The 24,401-nt window shown below is 39.1% G+C and overlaps 2 protein-coding genes across 2 annotated transcripts in view; one reads left to right on the top strand and one right to left on the bottom strand.

Moving 5' to 3' along the window:
• Nucleotides 1-24,401, top strand: part of pop5 (POP5 homolog, ribonuclease P/MRP subunit) — a 270,905-nt gene that overhangs the window by 200,638 nt on the left and 45,866 nt on the right. The gene's annotated exons all lie outside the window — the stretch shown is intronic.
• On the bottom strand, nt 1,990-24,401 carry mlec (malectin). The gene is made up of 5 exons (XM_028825136.2): nt 23,716-24,401; nt 11,175-11,353; nt 8,385-8,561; nt 4,476-4,533; nt 1,990-4,296 (listed from the first exon to the last, which is right to left on the bottom strand). The coding sequence occupies exons 1-5, from the start codon at nt 23,897-23,899 to the stop codon at nt 4,064-4,066; spliced, it is 831 nt and encodes a 276-aa protein (XP_028680969.2). The 5' UTR covers nt 23,900-24,401; the 3' UTR covers nt 1,990-4,063.

Here is a 24,401-nt window from a genome sequence, read left to right as displayed (position 1 = left end):
CCATGCTGCACAAGGTACCCAAAAGTCACGGGCAGAATGAGAAGACGATTCTGTGCCACTCTGTGCTTTGATTCCACTGAAATTTCCCTGGAGAGTGTCCCCCTTGCTCACTCTCTCATAAAGGCATAGACAATTTACCCATTTTGTGATCTGACGATTAAGGAAGTGTCTCTAATGAAGTCCACAGTTCATTGAAAATGTGCTTACAAAGATTGAAAGATTTTCAGCCTCTCTGAAAACAGTCTAAAATAAAATAAAGCAGTGCAAACGGAAAACCCCAAATCATATTAAACAAGTCTCAAAACCCATAAATATAAACATAGATTTAAATTTCACCGTCCAAAAAAGATGATCCAGAGGTAAAGCTGTCTTGTGATGCAATTTGTACACAGCAGGAAGGCTTTTTTTTGTGGTTAAAGTAACAGAATAAAAGAAATACTCTAGACTTAAGACAGTAGATAAGGTAACTTTCATGTATGGTGCATTAAAAATTGTTGGTGCAGTTAAAGAACGAACCAAACATTGCAGGGCAGGGGGCTAAATTAGCAGGAATGCTTTGGATTTGGTAATATTGCCACTCTTATTCTTTCCCATTTGCCTTTACGCACCAGCATGTTTAACAATGAAGCAAAAACAAAAAGAAAACCCCACCCACACGTATCCCATAACCCAAACACTTGCTCAGCTCTGTCCAGCAGGCTCTATATATTGTTCTCGATTCTTTCCAATGGTGGAAGGCTCAGGGTAGGAGTCACTGCTTGGCTAACTGGAGCATTTCAGGGAACAACTCAATACTCCATATTCCAGTAATTCAGTACCACAGTAACTATTCTGCATTGGGCTAGAAAGCAGCACATAATGATATTTACCATGCAGTAGTCCTCCTGATCCTGGGCTGACTCCGCTACCTTTCCAATAGCAGAGTTCTCAGAATATTTTTATGTTGACTATTACAGGCAGTGTAGCCCAGTTGCTAAGAGGTTATCTACAAAGATGCTGACCAATTTACACTATTATTCACTCTGTGACCTTAAGCAAGCGGTTTACTTATAATATAGAAACAACTAAGCAATTGTTCTATGCGCTTACAATCTGCAAGTCACTTTGGATCAAAGCATCAATAAAATTAAAACTAAAAGCACCTAGAGTGTCTAATGGTCCAAACCACAACCCTGCCAAGATGGAATGTACCAGTTTTAAGTTACTGCAAGACCCAATGCCATCTAGTACCTTTCATCACATCTGTGTCAATGGCAAGCCAATTACAGGAGCTTAAAAAAAAAAATAACACTGCAAGGCATTGGGGAGTAACTGATGTTGGCTTTCACAGAGGCCTTCATCGAATGTGTAGGTGTCCCACACTGTATGAACCATTATATCTGTCAATTACACTTTGGTCCAGTCTAGCATTGACACATCACCTCTGGCAACACAGCTCAAAAAAAACAAACACACAGGTGAGTAAAGATTAACAGAAGCCTGATGAAAGGTAGAAATGACTGTTCATCAAGTCAGCAGTGTTTATTTTATGGTGATGTGCATTGTGCAAGGCGCCAAATAAAATAAGAGTGCATTACTAATGCATCACAAGCACTAACAATGATCCATAGTTTTGGGACAGAATATCTAAAGCTCAGAGGTCCCTTGGTGCCCCCTGCTGCCAGCGTTGAGATTTGCACCTAGCCTATTTGCTGATACTACATCTGCCAAGACGGGAAAACGCATCCTCCTCCTTCCACAATAAGTGAAAAAAATATATATTAAACTGGGGCCTGTAGACTGCAACAAAGCAGGATGTTTGGTGAGATTTCAATGACAAAAACATATCGGTCAAAGAAGCATCCACTGAAAACAAGATACTGTATTCCAAAAAAGAAAAAAAAAAAAAGGAACTGCAGGCAAATTTCCGATGTGCAGGGCCAGCTCACCAAGGCACTCCCTTTCTTCTGAGCCAAGACAGAAAAATCCAGACATTTCAGAAATCAGTGCTATGATAAACTGGGTTTTAATGGAGGGGGTGGGGTTAAAAAAATTACAGTACGGTTCATTTGATTTCTCTTACATTGGCTTGAAGCTGCTCAAAAGTATTCAGTCCCTGTGGATCAGCTCAGAGCACATATGCAAGTATAAATATAAATACACATACAGGACAGGATAGAAAAACAAAAAAAGATCATCACAGTAAGACCCTTCAATTTAAAACAGTGATTTGATATATTAAAAATTCAATTATATTCATAAAGGTAAAAAAAAATGTTCCAGGGCACAAAAAGCTGTTATTTTAAGGAGAACAACCTCGATTACCATCAAGGTGTTGGTCAGCCAAGCCATTCAGAAGCATGTGTGTTACATAGCAATGTAAAGCTACCAGTAAGGCTTCTCTGCAGCACGGACTTCCAGTTCCCAAAGCACACATCCGTCTGCTTTCTGCTTCAGCACTGCTCACGAGTTTGAAAACCAATGTCAGAGGCACCCGAGGGTTGGAATCAAACACTGAGGGAAAAACTGCTAAAATGGCGATTGATGTTAAGATACAGGAAAAATTGGGAGTGGGCATTCAATATTTAGAAGTGAGATACTGAACCAAACTCAACTTGAAGGTCAACTCAAGGAGGGAGAGTAAGAGCGTGTCTCCAATGTCTTACCACAAATGAGCACATCCCACATGAGGCCCCTGTAATTGGCATGGCCGGTGGTGTTCTATCACCTCCCCAAATTAAGAAATTACTAGTTTGCATGATTAATAATTCATGGATGTTTGTGAAAGACTAGTCCTATTTTCCCCCCTCACCACACATGCAAATTTATATATAATGAAATTTACACTGAGCAAGGGAGGCCACAAGTGACCTGTCATTTTATGACACTCTCCCCCAGATCAAAACATCTAGTGGAATTAAAGTGAACAATACACGGACATTCAATGACAAAGTGAAGAGTATGGGCTAACAAACTTAACTTGCAAGCCTCTTTTTTGAATAGTTAAAATGCATTAAAAAAAAAAAAAAAAAGTCAATTCATAAAACTCCCCCCCACCCCCCACAGACAGGGGGTATCACAGTAGCAACATCCTCAAGTATTGAACCACACTGGCTTCACTAGATTTGGTAAACTATGTGGTGAGGGGTCACTAAAATGCCCTTTACAGTTGACTCGCCTTCCTTTACATATAAAAACAAAAAAACAAAAATAAACAAAAAAAAAAGGCTCAATGTAAAACTTGTGCTGGATAAATTAGATACCAGCAATAACCCTTGCATACCCATAACACGAAACACTAATCCAAAAAAACCCTTATCTACCAATATAACACACCCCATACCCTTAACCAGAAGTTCATTTTACTGTTACCAAAGAGTAGCCTCCAAGATGCTCACAGGTACTTGGCATGCATGCCTGAAAGCAGCCAATAAAACCCACCTGTTAGAATGCAGAACCAGGAAGAAGCGCACAATGATGAGATTTGGCATGAGACAAGAAGTGGACAAAATGGAAGGCAATGGAAGTCTGACTGCATGTCAGTGATATTGGCTATACAAGCATTTAAAAAACAAAAAAAAAAAAAAAAAAATTTATATTATACAATGGGTTGTGTTGTGGCAAGGGCCACACCTTCATTCCTACTCACCTCTCAGGAGAGAAACGCCACATGCCACTGCTTCTTTATTTGGCACGCAGACTCTGGGCAATCACTGACCACTGCTACAGCACACTGTTCTGTCTTTAAGGCACAATGCTTCAGCAGTTTGCAGTGACGCATACAGAAAGCATGCTTTTTCAAAACTCATCTGAGGGAACTTACATGTGCACACACACACACCCCCACTCCCCTTCTCACTCATAAGAAAAAAATAAAAAAAATAAAAATTGATGCACACAATGCTTCTTTTCCCACTATCCCACCCACCCCACTCCCTGGCACAAACAAGCTTTGAGCTTCAAGGCAAGTCTTTCTGGGATCTTTTGCTGCATTTTTTTTTTTGTTTTCTTCTAAATTCCAGCAGTCATTTCCCAAAGTCTCTTGCACTCTTCCCTGTCCGATTAAATGCACCCTCTCACAATCTCACAAGCGACAGAGACAGAAGAGGGTGGGGATGAAGACACCAAAGGCCACCAATATGGGAAACATGAGGCTGCTGTTGTCTGTAGCATAAGGATTTGGTGTGCGTGGACCAGACTGTACACGGTGCTTAGTGCCTGCAGCCCTCTTCACCTCACCACTTTCTTCATATTCATCGTCGTCATCATATTCTTCCTTTTTCTCAAGGCCAGGATGAGGTTGGAGTTTTGGTACATCTGCAAAAAATGTAAAATATTGGGTAAGTCAATTTGGCACTGCTAACCTAGAAGGTAGCTCAGACATGCTAAGGATGAACTGTCCCCACTAAAGACTGCAAAAGGAAGGTTATGTCAACTCGCACCACATTCTATAACAAAGTCAGGTCAAAACAGCCCCTGCGCACTGAATGACTCACCATCAGGTGTTCCCTTCAGGATATAGAAGGCACACACTTTGGGGTTATCATAATATCCCTGGGGAGACAACACAGGAAAAACAAACACTGGTTACTTAGGCACAGCATACAAGCCATTTTTGTAGTCCCGTCTATTAAAGAGTAAAACTTTTAAACTCCCTTAAAAGTGAAGCCTGGGAACTGTCAGTGGGATCCAAGTGGACTCTATCAGTAGTGTCAAATTGTAGTCAACATTATTGGCACCTTGCGCTTTTGATACATCATACAAGGAAAAAGTGGGTAATGAAACAGCTTTGGCCTACACATGCACTCATTTGTTTGTTATTGCTCAATTCTTTGCTGCTTTGTATCAATTAAAAAAGTGATATATAAAAAATACAAATCTTTCCCATACCACCACCTGCAATAAATTGTCACCACTCACATGACATGAATTAACCATAAGAAAGGTCACTTTTCATTCTCTCATTGACAATGCTGAATATAAAAAGAGTGTATCACCAAAAGTGCAAAAGGGAAAATCTCCAGAGATCCAGAGAACCCCCCCCCCCCACCAACAGCTCATAATGTTGAGAATTTTGTTGCTCATGGAATTGTCAAGAAACTCCTAAAACACGGTAGGAAGAGGAAATTTTAAGTCTTTAAAGGTTAATGTGAACTATAATAGTTTCAAACCATACCATATGGCATAAACTAAACTAAGAAAGGATTTATGGGTAAAGGCTGATGTTTATGTTGAATCTCTTCCCAAACCTACCCAGAGGAAGTAAAATCTTTCTGGGAAAATTTTTCAGTAGACTGGTGAAATCAAACTGAAGCTCTCTGCAAGTGCAGACCAGTTATACTATTTACAGGCAACAAAATGAAGCCTAAAATGGTAAAGAACTGCTAGATATGGTAAAGGGGCTGCTTTGCTGCCTCTGGTACTGGAGGTCTTGAATGTGTTAATGAAATCACAAAAATCAGATTACCAGGGAGCTACACAAGGCTACTCTTTGTAGAGTACAGTTCAGCATTTAATACAATAATCCCTGGCATAGTGGTAAGCAAGGTGACAGACTTAGACCTCCCTTCCTATACCTGCACCTGGATAAAGGACTTTCTGACAAACCGCCTACAAAAGGGTTAAACTCGACCCTACTCTCTCGTCTTCCCTTTTGCTCAGCAAATGAATTCCACAAGGCCGTCTCTGTTGAGCCCACAGTTCTTTAATCTTTGTACACATACGACTGCACCCCACTCCATCTCACAAATACTATTGTAAAATTTGCAAATCACACCACTGTAATACGACTCATATTAGAAGAAGGAGAGGAGTCCGCCTATAAAGATGAGGTCCAGAAACTGACAAATGGTGTTCAGAAAACAAACACTGAACACCACACAAACCAAGGAACTCATTCTGGACCTCAGAAAGCAAAGCACAGAAAGAGTTTCTCTTTACATTAATGGAAACCATGTGGAAAGGGTGCAGAACTTCAAATTCTTGTTAACCTAAATTTTAGAGATTCTTTCCTGGTCTGAGAACACCACAGCAATGGTCAAAAAACCGCAACAATAGGGCACTTTTTCAGAGTGCTCAGAAAAATAACTTGGAGCAAAATCTATTGGTGGCTTTTTATTATTCAACCATTGAGAGCACCCCAGCAGTATGGTACGCCTTTCATACATGGCATGAAACAACTAGGCTCTCCAGTGAGACAAGCACAGCAAAAACTCCCGCTATCTCACCAGACCTACAAACATCACTAAGGATTCTTTATTCCCTAGTCACCACCTGTTCAACTATTGCCCTCTGGTCAGCGTTATATATCTCTTAGGATGTACAGACAGATTCAGAAACAGTTTGTTTCCAATGGCTATAGATGCATTGAACAAAAATAAGTAAATTAAGGTGGTTTAAATATTTGTTTTGTTGTCAGGACTGGGAAATAGACTTGTACATACTGCTGCTGCTCTCATGCAGCTACTCCCCAGTGGAATGGTATTATTTTACTGTATCACTACTGGTTCCATTGTTGTTTAGTTTCTCATTTCTTTTTCACTGTATTTTTACATATTACTTTTTTTTTCCTTGCTTGTATTGCGTTGTAGCATTGTTTGTGTTTCACGAAAAATAGTGTTGTTTTTTGTACCCAATTGGAGAGGCGCTCGTAATTTCATTGTAATTATTTTACAATGACAATAAAAGACTTTCAATTAAATTCATTTGGAAAGAACCAAAATTGAATATTGGTGTAAAGAATCCTGCAAATATTCAAGAGCTAGAACAAATTCCAAAAAAAATGTTGAGGTTGTCAGGTTTGTAAAGTGTTAAGGCAGAGTTCCTTTAATACCATCCAGCTCATTTTCATTTTCTAATGTGATAAGAATAAAAGTGCAAGTGGAACAGATATCTTATTGTATAACTTTCAACATCCTGGTAAAATGATCAAAAATTTACATTATTTCCAAATAGGTTTTGCATTTTAGGTATAGCATGTATGTGTGCCAATAATGTTGACTACAATTGTATGACAATGTTCTCTTTTGGAAATAATGTTGGAATACAGATGTACCAGTTTTCATAACTTTCAGGCCAACATGAACCCTCCAAAGGCTTTCTTTTTGCATTATCACACTGATCTGTACAGGAGCCAAAAGCACATAATTTGCCATTACTCTCATTACATGAATAAACCAATGACTGATGCCTTCAATGTTTTAAAAACGTGCATTTTTTTTTCCATATCCATAGAAAGCTGAAGCTTTACCTTTTCTAAGTGGTATACGGCAAGTGCTTCCCAATCCAGAAAACAAACTTTACATGTTTGCTTGTATGTGGACTGGGGAGGTGGTCTATTGCAGGAGTACTCAAGTTTGGTCCTGGAGGGCGCAGTGGCTGCAGGTGTTTGTACTAATTTAGTTTTAATTAGGAATCAATTATTTCTCTTGTTGATGGAAAATATTTGTCCTCCATTTTAGTGACCTAACATGTTAAGAATTTGTGAATATGTGAGTTTCCCATTGGGATTGAATTTCCCATTATGTAAATATGTGAATTTTCCATTGGGATTAATAAAGTATCTATGTATCTATCTATCTAAGATTCCAAACCATTAATTACTTCTCGTAGTCTTAAACAATTGCATTCATTGGTTTTATTTTATTGCAGTTTTCTTAACACTCCACCTCGGAAAATTATACATCTGTCTGATATCATCAGAAAACAACAAGCAGCCATACAATTAAGTTTTAGGATCAGCAAAAATTACTGTCTAATTAAGCAACTTGGCTAGAACAAAAATGTGCATCCAAAGTGGCCCACCAAAACACACTTTGTGCACACTTCTTCTAGTGGCATCTTAATTGTGCCATACTGGCGAGTCCATATACCTTCTTGTATTCATATTGTGAGGGTGCATATGTCATTAAAACACACTAGTATGGAACAGTGTTCTCAAGAGCAGCCTAAACAGCCAAGTCTGCTGCACAGTGGACAGTGCACTCGAGAACTTCTTTAACCATTTTGTCAGGAAGTTGTACATCTTATCCTTCCAGATGCGTAACTGGAAGCTGAGCGATTGTTCATCTAAACATGGTTAAAAATGCATCCCTGCTATATATTAAGCAGCGGTACTGACATAATCATTTGTGTTGCTGGAGACTAAGTCATTCTCCAATAAGTCACTTTTCAGAAAGGTACAGTTAAACATTTCAACACACAGAATTCAAGTTACAGAATTGTTAGTGTCAGAAAAAGTCAAATGTTATTTGAAGAAGTGAAACAGACTAAGAACTTGCCAATGCTCCACAATAATCAGTTCCCTGATTTTACTACCATGCTATTAGAGAAACCAAAAGCTACAGATGCTCATTATACTTAAGCAACATAATATTAAGATTCTCAGTCTTCACCCAACTACTTACCTTGACAAACTCTACACTCAGCTTGCCATTAAATGTGGACACTTCACCTTGTACACTCAGCTTGCCTTTCTTGATGCTGAAGGGTACAATTTCATCATGGGCTGTGCTGTGGCCTACCTTCTCAAAAATATCTAGGTCTTTAACCACAACATGGCCATTCAAACGGACATCAAAGACCTGCAGAGAAGATGGCAACAAATCAGTGCAAGACAGAAACAGTATCCAGACTTGCAAAGACAGACTCCTCGGTCTTGAAATTGTAGTCTGTTACAAGGAGGAATCAGGCAAATAAAGCTGTGAAAATTAAAAAAGCCAAAGAATTAAACTTGTTCTTTACATAGATGTTCAAAGTTTTACTATCCCCTATCTTATATGTCTATTATGATGAACCTGGATAAGATACAATGGCAGTTCTTCAATTTAGGTGAGCAAATAAGCAAAATAGGCTGAATAGAGATCACTGGCTTCCATAATATGTGTGTGCTCTTACCACACCCTTAATGTCCATACAGTACTCTGTGTGTTTGGTTCAACAACTTTACAGTTGTGCTTGAAAGTTTGTGAACCCTTTAGAATTTTCTATATTTCTGCATAAATATGATCTAAAACATCATCAGATTTTCACTCAAGTCCTAAAAGTACATAAAGAGAAACCAGTTAAACAAATGAGACAAAAATATTATACTTGGTCACTTATTTATTGAGGAAAATGATCAAATATTACATATTTGTGAGTGGCAAAAGTATGTGAACCCCTAGGATTAGCAGTTAGTTTGAAGGTGAAATTAGAGTCAGGTGTTTTCAATCAATGGGATGACAATCAGGTGTGAGTGGGCACCCAGTGTTATTTAAAGAACAGGGATCTATCAAAGTCTGCTCTTCACAACACATGTTTGTGGAAGTGTATCATGGCACGAACAAAGGAGATTTCTGAGGACCTCCAAAAAAAAAGAGTTGTTGATGCTAATCAGGCTGGAAAAGGTTACAAAACCATCTCTAAAGAGTTTGGACTCCACCAATCCAAAGTCAGACAGATTGTGTAGAAATGGTGGACATTCAAGACCATTGTTACCCTCCCCAGGAGTGGTCGACCAACAAAGATCACTCCAAGAGCAAGGCGTGTAATAGTCTGCGAGGTCACAAAGGACCCCAGGGTAACTTCTAAGCAACTGAAGGCCTCTCTCACATTGCCTAATGTTCATGTTCATGAGTCCACCATCAGGAGAACACTGAACAACAATGGTGTGCATGGCAGGGTTGCAAGGAGAAAGCCACTGCTCTCCAAAAACAACATTGCTGCTCGTCTGCAGTTTGCTAAAGATCACGTGGACAAACCAGAAGGCTATTGGAAGAATGTTTTGTGGACGGATGAGACCAAAATACAACTTTTTGGTTTAAATGAAAACCGTTATGTTTGGAGAAAGGAAAACGCTGCATTCCAGCATAAGAACCTTATCCTATCTGTGAAACATGGTGGTGATAGTATCATGGTTTGGGCCCGTTTTGCTGCATCTGGGCCAGGACGGCTTGCCTTCATTGATGGAACAATCAATTCTGAATTATATCAGAATTCTAAAGGAAAATGTCAGTACATCTGTCCATGAACTGAATCTCAAGAGAAGGTGGGTCATGCAGCAAGACAACGACCCTAAGCACACAAGTCATTCTAACAAAGAATGGTTAAAGAAGAATAAAGTTAATGTTTTTGGAATGGCCAAATCAAAGTCCTGACATTAATCCAATCGAAATGTTGTGGAAGGACCTGAAGCAAGCAGTTAATGTGAGGAAACCCACAAACATCCCAGAGTTGAAGCTGTTCTGTACGGCGGAATAGGTTAAAATTCCCCAAAGCCGGTGTGTAGGACTGATCAACAGTTACCGGAAATGTTTAGCTGCAGTTATTGCTGCAAAGGGGGGTCACACCAGATACTGAAAGCAAAGGTTCACATACTTTTGCCACTCACAAATATGTAATATTCGATCATTTCCTCAATAAATAAATGAGGAAGTATAAATATTTTTGTCTCATTTGTTTAATTGGCTTCTCTTTATTTTTAGGACTTGAGTGAAAATCTGATGATGTTTTAGGTCATATTTATGCAGAAATATAGAAAAATCTAAAGGGTTCACAAACTTTCAAGCACAACTGTATGGCCTAATTTTGTTTACACACCGTTCTTTGAAGCTAGATTGAGGAAATAACCATACTGCCCAGCAAAGTCACTGGAAATTCTGTAACAAAAATGCCTCTCTTAATCTTGGCATTGGTTATTAGTGGAAACATCTGCCTCAGATTCTGAAACCCTTTATCTTCCTTACTCATCTCTTTCACAAATTTTTTGATCGGTCTACGTTTTATATGAAGATGAGCCACACAATTCCCTGCTCTGGAACCAAATGCCCAGAGTGGTCGGTTGATATTAATGTAATGAGGCACTTTAGCACAGCTGTCCCCATTCACAAGTGAAACAGCAGCACTTGGTATATTCAATCTGCATTCCTATTAGCAGTCCCACTATCTTTAGATCACCACAGATATTCCAGTTGAAGTTGTACTGTATATGTAAACTTCTAAAATGTGAGGAAAAACAAAATAAAATGATTGCAGTAAAATAATACATGATAGGAAAATGTAAAAATGTGATCTACAGGCAATTTCCATAAGAGGTGTGCAAAAGTGTTAAAGTAGCAAAATGTGTTGTCCAGTGTATTCAGTTGACAAAGATTTTACATGTACTGTACTACAGATTTTCAAAAAATAAATAAAAAAATAAAAAGCTTAGCCTTTACCTTCTGCTGAGACTGAGCAAAGTAGACCTCAGCATATTTCATTACGAGCACATAGTCACCCTCCTCACGGACAGGAATGTCATAGCCAAAGGTATCCTCATTGTAACGCTCAGTTTGATACAGGATCTGGTCCTCAGGATTAGATCGCAGAATGGGAAGCCGCATGCCATAGTCAGAAGCTACACAAATACAAAGAGTCATATTAGTAAAGCTTTGGCCATTTATTCACTAAGCCAAACCTGGTGAAACATGGATTCTTTCACACATTATCTACTAAATAACCCTAAAACCTTAAGAAAATCAGTAAATATGTTCAGACAAAAGTGCCGTTACAAAAATCCCCTTTGAAGCAAAAAGTGAAATTCATTTAATTTGAGCTTTTTCATACTTGCTTGACTGCACTGCACCTGAGCAGACAGCTGTGGCAAATTGCTTTACGGTCACACATCAAATCAAAATGCTAAGGATGCTCTGGCGGTGAAGAATCACTGTGCTTACTAGACTGACCAACCATTTCTTTTCATAAGATTTTGTTCATCTCTTGTCTCTAGCAACTCCAGCTTTATTCCACTCCTCCGCCTGCAAACTTTATACACCAAACAGCTTTCTGATTGGTCAAATCAGTAGTGCTAATGGTGGAAGAGAAAACAAGTGTGGAAAGGCGAGTAACATTAACAGGACTGGACCCACAGTTTTAAAGTTTTAAAAATGTAGTTAAAAAAATAAAACAACTTGCCATGGTGTATTAACTGAACCCTAAGCCTAAAATAACCGATCAATATTGCCTGGTATACTTCCCACTGGCTGTGATTTTTGATGTGCAGGCCCTACAAAAGCCGATTGTCCTGTCCACAATTGGAGCATGCCTTGTCCTAAAATTCTGTCAGAGTAAGCACTGGCTACCCATGCCCCTCAAACTGATAAAATCAGGTTGGAGAATGATCCATTTGACATTTTGTTCTTCAAGTGGATGGGCATATTTGGTCCAAGCTCTTCATTTTATGACAAAAACATTACTTCTTAAAACCTTCAACATAATTCTTTAAAAAGACTTTTAGTTTGACTCAGCTGATCTTCTTTGCACAAAGGACTGAATTAAGATTAAATATTTTTATATGAACTGAGCAGTAATGTACTTTGAGTTTCAAAGCATAGCTTATTTATCCACTATGATGAAGCACATTGACTCCCAGTGAAACATGAATTTCGCTTATGAATTCCTACACAACGATCAAACTAACTTCTAAACAGATATGATTTGTCATCTCCAGGTGTACTGGAATCTGTAATCAGAAACTGGATTGTGTGGTGCATGTTCTTAATGGCTACACCTCTGATGAAGGCTCTAGTGGTAAAGCAACACATGTTCAAATTCAATTAGCTCAGCTATACAACCACCAGTTCCTCTTTCAGGTCATAAAGGGAGTTTTCAGAAGACCATGCCTTTGTTTGACCCAAGCCCAGCTGTTACAGAGGCATGCAGTTTGGATGCCTTATGCCAATGTGTGCGTGAGTGTCATGTGTGCAGGTTCACCTGCAAGAAGATCTTAATGAATGCAGAGATGCCTAGAAACAGGAGGGCCAGGTTTTGACAGAAATAGCTTTACTGCAAACTGAAAATTGGACTAGCTCAGTTTCAGGTCATTTGCCGATTTCAGAATTTACTGCTGGTCCCACAGCTGTCCCTGTAATCAGTGACTAATTAAATATAGCAATGGGTTACAGTCAGAAAGGGCCCCACGTCCTCAAAAAGTAAACCACCTGCATCCAAATCACCAATTTAGACACAACAGGTTTCTGTGCTCAACAGCTCATCTGCTGATGCTGAAGAAAAATCACTGATACACGCCAATTTCTTAGGTTTTAATCGGAGTTGTGGGGCTCATGAAAAAAGCTTCAGTATAGGCCAAGTTTGTAACTATAACAACTTTTATACGAGACTTTATTCTTCCAATTGTTTGGAAAGGATTCATTTAAAGAATTGTAAATTATGATGTACACCCTAATCACATATAGTATGTGTACAAAAAATTAAGATATGCATTAGAGGGGTTCATCAAGGCTAAGATCCTATGGGACTCAACATGAAAGCAGTGGATATGGGGCCTATTTGCTTTCAACTGGTCAAGAACTGTAGGTTATTACTGAGAAATGAGGGATGACAAGTTGCATGAATGGTGCAATAAAACTGCTGTAAAAATGATATTGTTTTGAACATGAGCAAATACCATTACATTGTGAGAAGTCTTGTTCAAGTATTAAAAATCCAAACATGTAGTTATATTTTTATATTTTGAGTGCAAAGTATTTAAAACAGGAAAAAATGTAGTAGGTAAAAATTCAAAGGACAATTAAAATCAGCCAATATAGCACAGTAAAAAGAAAACACAGGATAGTCAGATATTTGGGCAGTTTTCACAGGTTTTAGATTCAGGTAAAAAGGAGCCGAACTATCTGAAATGTATTTAGCAATCCCTAGCCAAACCAAATGCATTTCAGAGAGGCAAGCTGTGCTTTACTGTTAGCATTAAGCAAGGGAGAAAAGAATAAAAAGTGAGCTGGGCTGAACTTGTGTGGGAAGAAAATAGTTCCTATAATCTTCCTATAATTCCTGTAAGCTTTTAAAGGCTTTTATGCCACTTGGTCAAAACTTTGTTGACGCGACTGATGTCACAGTTGAAGTCCTATTTATAAAGAAATCAGGCTCAAAATGACTCTACAGCCCAGCTTCAAAACATATTTCTTTCTGAAATTACACACAATTCATGGGTCCATTGTTTTACATAAATAGAAGAATTGTATTTCACTTAAAATGAAACACACAAGTGTCATCAACATAAAAATGAAGCAATGTTGTGTTTTCAAATTACTTCAAAGACCTGACATACACCTCTAACACATCCTTATTTTTTTTTTTTTTAACCCTTTTACCATATATTTTGAGATGTGGGTGTGCGTTATTTAAAATACACATTAAAAACTACAAACCAAATCAGAAGAAATGTCTCATATTAATGGGAGTTTTAAACTTTCAGGAGCTGGAAGCTCATCAAGCAACTCCACAACACCCTTATTTCAAAAGGCATGATGAATGTTGGTTTAGTAGAATACTTTTCAAAATTTTCAGAAAGAATTTAACTTTCACTAATCACGTTTATACAAGTGTAACACCTGAAGAATCTTAAAAAACTATACCTTTTTTGTCACAAGAAGAACTGATAAGTTCTGGTTTTAGAAAGCTCTTGGGTTAAGCTATTTGAATATTTTATCCAAATATAGCAGCATGCATCACAACTGGAAGTACAACCTTATACAGTAACTCCAGTTCTTCAAATCACGTCACTGGTTCCCAATTACGTTTAAACCAGATAAAAAAATAATAAAAATAATGTTGTAAATTATTAACCTCTCCTACTCTTCTACATTTTAATGCCCTACTCCAGGGTGTGCACTGCAAATGATGTAGGAGGCAGAGCATTTAGCTGGCACCCTTTTGTAGACCTCTTTTTAAGGATTGTCTATCCATATGAAATAGTTATTTCCCAGCAGAATTATTGTGTTTGGTCAGAATAAACATTTAAAGCAGATTATCATACTACTCTCTGAAATGAGATTAGAAAAGCTAAACCAAGTAAAAAAAAAAAAAAACATAGAAAGTGTTACAGAAAATATCTACAAATTTCCTCAAAGCTGTTCAACAAGCACTTCAAGTATTTCTAGATTTCTAAACCACAGGACAAGGACAAAGGTAAACGGTTTTCCAATGAAATCAACCGTTGCTGCAAAGTACTTTGATGAAGAAAACAAAAGTCGCTCAGAACAATGATGTGACGAAATCTGTCTTCTAAGATCATTAGGTAAAAATGTAGGAATGAAGAAAACTTAGTTAAGGGGGTGTGTGACAAAACCCTGAACAAGCTTGGAAAGAGCTTGTAGAGAGGGGGCAGATGGCTCACTCTATACAATGTATCACTTCTCTGAAAAGACCCCAACACAGGCTAATGTAGAGATATGTTCATTTTGTGTCATGTATGTTACTCAAAGACGTTTGCTTAGAAACTACAAGGTTGAGGGGCTCAAACACTGCCTCAAGCTCCAATGTGCGACAAGCTCCACATGTAAAAAAGACACCAATGAGGAATTGTGAATCAGCTCTGCTAAAGTGACGGGCACTAGCTATGAAAGACATTACACAAGATTGTTTAACTGCCAACATGAAATCTGCCCCTGTATCAATTCCCTTCATTGAGCATGCCTGCTGGTTTCCACTCCACTGTCTCTAATTATAGGCTACAAAATAGATCTCTGTGGCCTGAAGGCTACTGAACTTGCGATATAGATTAAAAAATGCAGACTAATTTTACTTACTTGCATTCTTAAAAAGTCACTGAAGATAGTAGAAGTGGTTGTAATATTGTCATGTGTATAGAGTACAATGAAACCATCACTTGCATTCGATTGGCGTTGCTGGGGACTGACTGCAGTCTTGCTTACTAGAACTGGGCAGAGGGTAGTAGACAACTCTCGATGGGGTACAAGTCCTTTACAGGGCCCACTTGCACACTTGAAATGGTCAGTCTTTTACCAATTTACAGGCACCAACCAACCTAACCTGCATGTCTTTGGGGATATGGGCAGAAAATCTGAGTCCATGGAGGAATCACAACGCAGATATGTGGAGAAAGTGAGACTTCACAAAAGCAACCACTAGGCATGGAATTTGAACACAGGTTTCTGGATCCATGAGTAACTGCTGTGCCAACCACAGAGTAAATTTTAAACATCACAGATTTCAATGAAAATCTGAGCCAATTTTTTTAGCAAAACACAAACACAAATAACATCACTCCCTCTGAACTTTTTTACATTGTGTTTTATTTGCCTGTTAATCACCATTGAGCACCAATGTTAAAACTGAAAAAACATCACTTTATCCATCCGTTTCTAAATTCCATTACATTTAGGGTCACTAGGAAATGGGGTCCAATCTGCTAGCACTAGGCAGAAACAAGAATGGAAGTACACAACCGGATATGCAAGATCACTTTCATTCTAGATGACGTCACCCCTTTGCCATAGCTCCAATGCAGACCATTGTATTTAGAATTAACATGACCAGCTAAATTGAGTCCACCTGTATGCAAGGAAAGGTTTTGTACTCAAGACCAAGTTCAATACATCTTTAAGATCTCTCATACTTGACTTGCACAGATCCAAATTAAAAGCACATCATGTACACGCATACAGAATATGAAGTCATACCATTCAACTCAACATGTCTATGTTTCACCAAGGCAGAATAATTGCCATTAGAACTGTAACAATGAATGCTTTAGTGATCTCTACAGTATGTTATACTATATTTATTGTAGAATCAAATGTATTGAGGCGAGTAGGGTACCACTACATGGAGTCTGAAACGAGGTGCTTTAAAATGCTAATGGAATTGTAGTCTTCCCTGGCTAAATGACACAAAAATGTTGAGTACAACTATCAGCCTCTAATATTTGGGTAAACAGCAAGAAAAGATTTTGCAACAACAGTTCAAAATTGCAGCCTCTCAAAAAACTATGTAGACGACTAGTTTTCGACATAACATGGAATTCGATCACACAGCCAGGCAGGATTAGAGCGGACAACTTTGCGTCTCATAGCACGGAGATCTGTGCTTGGCACAACATTAACACAGCACATCGTCTTATTGTGTCAGGTCCTTTAGATAGATAGATAGTTACAACTATCTAAACAAAGTCAAAACCACTGGTGTGAAATAATTGGTGCTAACAGAACAGTCAGCAAATTACCAGAACAAAATCCATATATGATGAAAATTACTATTCATCAATGACCCCCATTCTTTTAAAGAATTTTAAGCAAGTTTGTACATAATGTTCTTAACTTGTTTTTGGCAGACATGTAAAGCTAAAACAGGCGTACTATAAAAGAACTCCTCGATCCAATTCAGAGTTGAATGTTATTGCTTTCTAGTTGAATGATTTAACTAAATAATAATGCACAAATAAGTACAAAACGTGAAGAGGTTCAGTAAGTTGAATATTTTGTACAAGCAGTATCTCCTTAAGATGCAAAACCTGAAATTACTGCATACAATTTTGGAGATCAACACATTTGGAAAAACTTTATTCAATGCATTTAAAAACAAGAACACAATATGGAGTTAAGATGTTGGAATGAAAAGGCGCAATACAAGTTACTGAAACCCTAAACTTCAATGATGCGTGAAGCAGCGCTACCAGAAACCATCCCACACATAGCAACCATCTTTTTCAGGTGTGGTCCCTCACTGCACAAAGATACACACTGCTAAAAGCATCAGCCTCACAGACAAAAAAGAGGAACCCAACACCACAGGGCCGACATTAGGCTTGCAGACACTGCTCTCATTTACTCTCATTTGTCAAGAGTCAGCAACCTGATCCACTGTTAATGGCTCCAGGCAAGTTCAAATTTGATTTGCTAGGCTAAGGTATGGAATTACATTCTTATTTAAACACACAGTCACTCTCAATATTCCTGTGTACACATCACTCAATAAAAGTAATCAATTAAAAAAAATTAAAGTAATTTTGTTTTAAAATAAAACGAACCGGGAGCTAGTTCCCCTTAAGACCCATTTCACTAAAGCAACAAAGGGAGCAGCGTTGATTTAGGAAGTGCATTAAGCAAAGCAAGAAATAAAAAAAAAAACAGCAAAATTAATGAAATGAGTGACGAAGGAGAAAAGCAAATGCGTGGACAGCAATCAACTGATCATTTTAATCCCCGACATAAATTCAAACGTAAAAGAGTCCAATCTGCATAAATCAGCTTCGCTGAAAAATCTGGAGTCTGCCCAGTGTGATTTCAACTGCAACAACGAAGGTTAATATGGAATCCACAATGCACCTACATGTACATTTTCATAATTTGTGAGGAAAAACAGTATTGAGAAAAACCCTACACAGACACTGGAAGATCACGCAAATGCCACAGAGACAGTGAGAAGGATGCGAGGGTTCAAAACCAGGGCTCCTGACCTGTGTGGCAGCATAACTAACCACAGGTTTTCACAGAAAACACAGTAGAGCTTCCCCAGCGACACAGTGCTATTCACCCAGGGCTGATTCCAGCCTTACACCCAGTGAAGCCATCTCAAAATGACCCAGGAATGGAATAGGCAGCTTCAGAAAATAAATGAATGGCATGTCAATGAACAGCTTCCACAGGAAGTAGGTGACTTGAAAAAAAGGTGGGTTATAGACTGGGGTGGGCTGCTCATGTGATAGGGAAAGGCCAAGTTCAAGGGCTGAAGGTTTCCATTCTAACCAATATCTTAACCAGGGATTAATCACAGAGTGGGCTAACCTATTTTTTAGAACATGTACCATCTTTAACCATGTAGCTTTTTATTTTTAGAACACACAGATGTGTTTAGTATTGTTTAACTCGCTTCCCAGAAAAGATTTATTTACATTGACATGGCAAAGCCACACACACACCTTGGCATGCCAGTTTAATAATAAAGACAATTTTGTGCAAAAAGTCATAATACCCAGTCTTGTGGAAATTTCTAAGGAACTAAATATGCAACACAGACCAACTGTTCTTCAGAAGAGAAAATAATTAGAAGTAAACTCATAGTTAAGATGGGGGGAGAATTTGTAGAAATCTTGTCTGAAACACAGCAGGCACAGGGATCCTTGTTGGGTCAAGGCTAAATTCCCACTCTAGAGAGGTTTCCAGTGTGAAAGCAGCTTGAGATGTCACATTTGGAGACAGCTCACCATGCAAGCAGACACACGAGACAAGCAAGCCATGCTCTCTCTCTAACCAAGGGTGGCTCTCCAAGCTTACATATTTGACAGATATATCTTTAATTTGTTGACTGGCCTGAATGCGTCTGTTCAGTGCATATGCTTCAGTACTTGGTTATGAAACAAGACCAATACATTGAGAAGGAGAACAAAAAAAAAAACAAAAAACTCACCACTACTGCAAAAAAAATGCTGGGAATCAAAGATACGTTCTGCCTGTTAAATTCTGCAGCTGAATTTGGTGGCTGATAAATTCACTACTCTTTCAGTGCTGCATGATTATTTCAGGATGTACTCTGACGACATCAACACCTAAGAGTGGGTCTGAGGTCCATGTCCCATTGAATCCTGATGTAACAAGCACTTGCAAGATGAAGAGTGCAAGTGACGTTTTCTGTGATTAGACAATAAAATCCAACTCGCAGAGCAAGAGTTACAAGAGTTATAGCCAACTATTATTTCACTGCCATACCCCACAGTGCACCTAAGGCAGCACTCCCTGCTATAGTAATAATTGAGGCAAAGAACGTGTTTTCATCTGCTTCAATAACACGATTGTTCACAGAAACCTGATTTCTAAAATGCCATGCAAAGACTTATTCCAATTAGACAAATTGGGTTACTGACCTCTGAGAAACCTAATTATCAGAGGTAGATTTCTCCATGAAAAATGCAATTATGTGGCCATGTAAACCCTTATTCAAGATACTGTTAAGGATTTTGTAGTCTGCTCAAGTATTTGCTTTGCAGGCGCTTTCAGCAGCCATGGGTAAAAACATCCCCAAAATACATTTTCAGTAGCAAATGTTCAGGTAATCACATTATTGCTTCTCATGACTGAAATAACCTGTCTCAGTATATCAGAAATTGTTAAAATTTATGTTGATGAACTGAACACACAGTACTCAACTCTGCAACACAATCTCAGGAGCAGTAGGGTAACGTGTTAATAGTAATGTGTGTCACATAGTCAGATTACTTTTTAAAGTAACAAGTAACCTAATGCAATACTTACCTTATTGAAGTAAAAATACCTGTATTATTATTCCAGCAGCACTGTGTGCAAGGCTGGAAGCACATGTATTGGGTCCTTTGCTCAAATCGCACAGCTAAGCACAAAAGAGTTTGTTGTGTGCAGTTATGTAACAGAAACCTAGAAATAACGCTTCAATTTGACTAAACATACCTGTACAACCCAGAAAATTATCACAGACATAATGCTGATTATTTCTGATTCACAGTGGCTCCAGAAGATCACTTGCACACGTAAACGCAGATTATTAAGAAACCAGATTTCTGCCTTAACTGGGTTACTCACCTGAACCCAATAATGTGTGCACATGTAAAATGCACTGAAAGTGTCAGGCCAGTGTGAAAACTGAAAGTGACTCAACAGTATGCCTGACATTCATCATACCCAGGATTGATTATCTTTACTCTCTGAATGTACCTAATTTGCCAAACTCACTGTAATGCGTTTTACTGTGATGGCTAAAGTTGATGCACAAATATCACCCAGCCTGGCAATTCAGGATGTTTCACGTAAAGGGGTCTGCAAAATAAAAATTGAAAAAAGAAAACTTCTAAAAGGAGATCATAACTCCAGAAAGTTTAAGAACCCATTAAACATTGGTGGTCTCACTATGTGGACAAAAATAACAATCCCTTTTCCACCCAGCCCTATTCCTGTTGTTTAAATAAAGATCTTCAGCGTCTAGTGCGTTTCCACTAGCGGGGCTCACATAGCACAAGGTGGCTATGGGGAAAATTTAAGAAATCTTTTTAGCCCATCTAAGCAAGGATACCAAGTGCAAAGAGGTACAGCCATAATTTGAAGAAACAAAAACCTAAAAAAACTTTTACCAGGTATACTTGAAGAGAGGAACACCAGAATAACCTCATTACAGATGCCTAGCAGAATGTGGGTAACCACTATTACACACAGTAAGCTGCATACAGACTTGATCATCCATCTTGCTGCAAGCGTAAATCTTGTTTATTCACTTGTTTTTCCACTATTTATCCAAAACCAAGTCATGGGGACAACGGTATTCACAGTGAGGCCTACACATCCCTTTCCCCATCCAAACTTGCTAACTCTTACAGTGGGATCCCAATGTGTGATATAATCTTCCCAGCGAGCCCTGGGTCTTTCCCAGGGCTTCTCCCAGCTAAACCTCTGCAGCGAGACATCCAAGAAGAATCTGTATCAGATGTCTGAACCACCTCAATTGGCTCCTCTCGATGCGGAGGGTCAGCGGCTCTATTCCACGCCTATTCCAGACATCAGTGCTCATCATCCTCTCTCTAAGGGAGGATACAGGCATCGTGTGGTATCTTATTTGTAAAATTATAAATGCCAAAAATGTCAAAACCTATGCACCATAAATCATAACCAAATATTTTGTTTTATCAAACCTAGCTCTTCAGTGGTGACATGTAGCATGTTGATTATTGCATTCAAGTAACAATTTCACTGTACAGTACTCGGCCTGTATAACAATAAGGACCCTATAAACCTATTATCACGCTGTCAAATTCTCACCTTGCACCACATGTTACATTCATGTTTTATTGCATTGATAAGGCAACATGAAAGCTTTTATTTGTATTATGCTTAATAAATATGTTTTCAAAAGTGAAATTAAGGTATGCAAAGACACATACAAAATACACAAAATGATAAACTACTTCCTGAAATGGCTGCAATTTAAACTAACTCTTAGAATTTGCAAAACCTTCACCATGTAAGGCTACTTCATTTACACAATGTTATATTTGATGACACAAGTTCTACAGGTGGCATCAGGCACATAAGAGTCACATCTCAATCCATCAACACTATGTGCAAGCCAGTCATGAGGAATACAGCAAAGCATCAAGTGAGCCAAGACATTGCAGTCACTATTAGACTCAACAATCGATTAGTACAATCTTATACTGTAACAAAACTTATAATTTGGGCTAACTACAAATAAAACAAGGTAAGCAAGGGAGGAAACCAAAACCTGCAAGAGAATGTCTGATATCAAGGGTTCAGGATATTCAAAAAGCAAACTTAAAATTTTATAAGGAACACTCCACCCCACACCCACTGACTGGCCGTGCCCAATACCTGTTAGATAGACTGATAAGACAGAATTTTATTGGTCCCTAGGGGAAAATCTGGCTTTTTTACAGAAGCAGTCACAATGGGTTACAGGCAAGATGCGCATTTTGCCAATAACAAGCAAACAATTTCCTCCTCATTAACTTTAAAATTTCTTGTTAACGAGCATGTTTTAAAAATAAATTCCAAGCTTTGACCCCGACTTGGACTAAATAAGCTTGAGGGTTTAGAAAGTGTGTAATGTACTATTCACTGTGGTAAAAGATGCAAAGGAGTAGCATAGTTCAGACCCCTTCTTATAAGCAGTCTGCAATTTCTCACTAGGAATTCCCTGGTTGGCACGTGGAAAACCCTCCCAGTATTTATTGGGTCTCCAACCACCACATTATCAATACCCAGACATCTTCACCTCACTCTTAATTGAGACAAGAGGCCACAGTACCTTTAGCTCCACTTAAAACCCCACATCTTCTATTCTACATCGAAGCCCAGTCTGAAATGTCCAGGACTACCGACTTTGACCTACTTCTTGGACTTATCTGCCAATAAATCACCCAAACCACTTCATCTCACATTTCTTCTCACTATAGTCCCAAGCCAATCCTTTCAGACCTTTATTAGTCTATTCCCGTGTCTTAGTGAAATGTGTTTCATGTTCAGTTCAAGCCCATCAGTTCTCCCAACCATTCACCCTACAAAACACAGCGCGCTCAGCCTTAACTAACTTTCCCTCGTAATGCTAGAGAGATTTTTCTTTAGAATCTAAGTCGGGTAGCTTCAGGGAACTCTTCCATCCACATACAGAGAAAAAGGGGAAATACGCAACACAAAGTAATATACAAGATCAGATGATGTCGGAAGGCAGGGTGTTGAAACCGAAAAAAAAAATCAAAAATGCTGAAATAAACTAGCCTTCTAATCTAAAGTGATACCTGGAGTACCCTCAATCTGCAAAAACACGCGAGTGTCCCATTCGACAAACCGAATGTACAAGTTCCCCTTACTTAACAGTGCCACCATTGCTATTTCCTATTCACATCTGGAGCGCTCAGCGAAGCTCTAACCCAATTTATTACCTATTTAATTGAAAAATGGCAGTATCTGACCGTTTCATTTGCCAATGTCGAAATTAATAATGACTTGTCACTCCGACGCGAGGTGTTCATAGGTTTGGATTTGCGTTAGTTTTTCTTGCATGCAATGCAATGTGCATGGGATTGGAAAGATCGTGTATGCATGACGCTATACATTTATTATGAACACCAACTTGAAGACCCTCAACCATTACAGGAGTCTGAAGCACTTTAAATCATGCACTCCACTCTATTCAGCGTGGAGTTTGCAGCATACATAAGGTATATTGCACACATATACATGCACAAGAGAAGCGCATATGAACACCAACTTGAAGACCCTCAACCATTACAGGAGTCTGAAGCACTTTAAATCATGCACTCCACTCTATTCAGCGTGGAGTTTGCAGCATACATAAGGTATATTGCACACATATATATGCACAAGAGAAGCGCATACCACAGAATCTCGAAGTGAGCATCACGAAACGAGACGGATCTTAGCGGACAGGTGTGAGGAGACTAGCTTGAACAAACGCACTCACCCTTCCCGACCTTGCCCTCCAGTGGGTCCTTCCTATAACGGATGCCGTGACTGTCAATGTGTTCCTCCCCGCCGGCGTTGACCGCCCATATCACCCTGTCTGCAATATCCACTCCTTCACCGTGCGCCGGCAGCAGCAGCGCGAGCATCCGCAAAAGGAGCAGCAGCCCGGCCGCGCGCCTCATCTTCTCCGGTTTGGTCGGTCAGCGTTACCACGAGCACCTCGCGGCTTCTCACTCCCAATCGGGCCCTCACAGCCTCGCACCCTAACTTGTAACTCTATCCAATCACCGTGCTCACCCTGCCTCCTTATTACACGTCAATAAACTGGGCAGCCCAATCTAGGCGCAAACGGCGAGCGAAGTATTCGAATTTAGCTCGTTTAGAATGACACGGCTCAAAGGCAGAGCCAATGGGCGAGGATGGGGAAGGCGGTTCAAGGATATGTTAGGTTGCGCAGAAATGGCAGGCTGTTCATTGGCTGGAGGGAGGAGGAGTCGCTAAACAGAATGCGGAAAAGGGAATGCAGACACGTCATTGTTTTACCACATGATGAAGGAAGCCGAGTAGAAGGCATCTGCTATAACAGTAATGAGGCGGAGATAGAACAGTCCGGGGTTATAGGACATTTGGCTCGTTACTTAAAATAACCGTAAGTGACTAATGTGTCACACGGGAACTGCAGTG

This window comes from Erpetoichthys calabaricus, chromosome 18 (genome assembly GCF_900747795.2).
Source record: "Erpetoichthys calabaricus chromosome 18, fErpCal1.3, whole genome shotgun sequence".
NCBI classification, from domain to species: Eukaryota; Metazoa; Chordata; class Cladistia; order Polypteriformes; family Polypteridae; genus Erpetoichthys; species Erpetoichthys calabaricus.
This window is presented reverse-complemented; position numbering and strand designations above follow the sequence as displayed.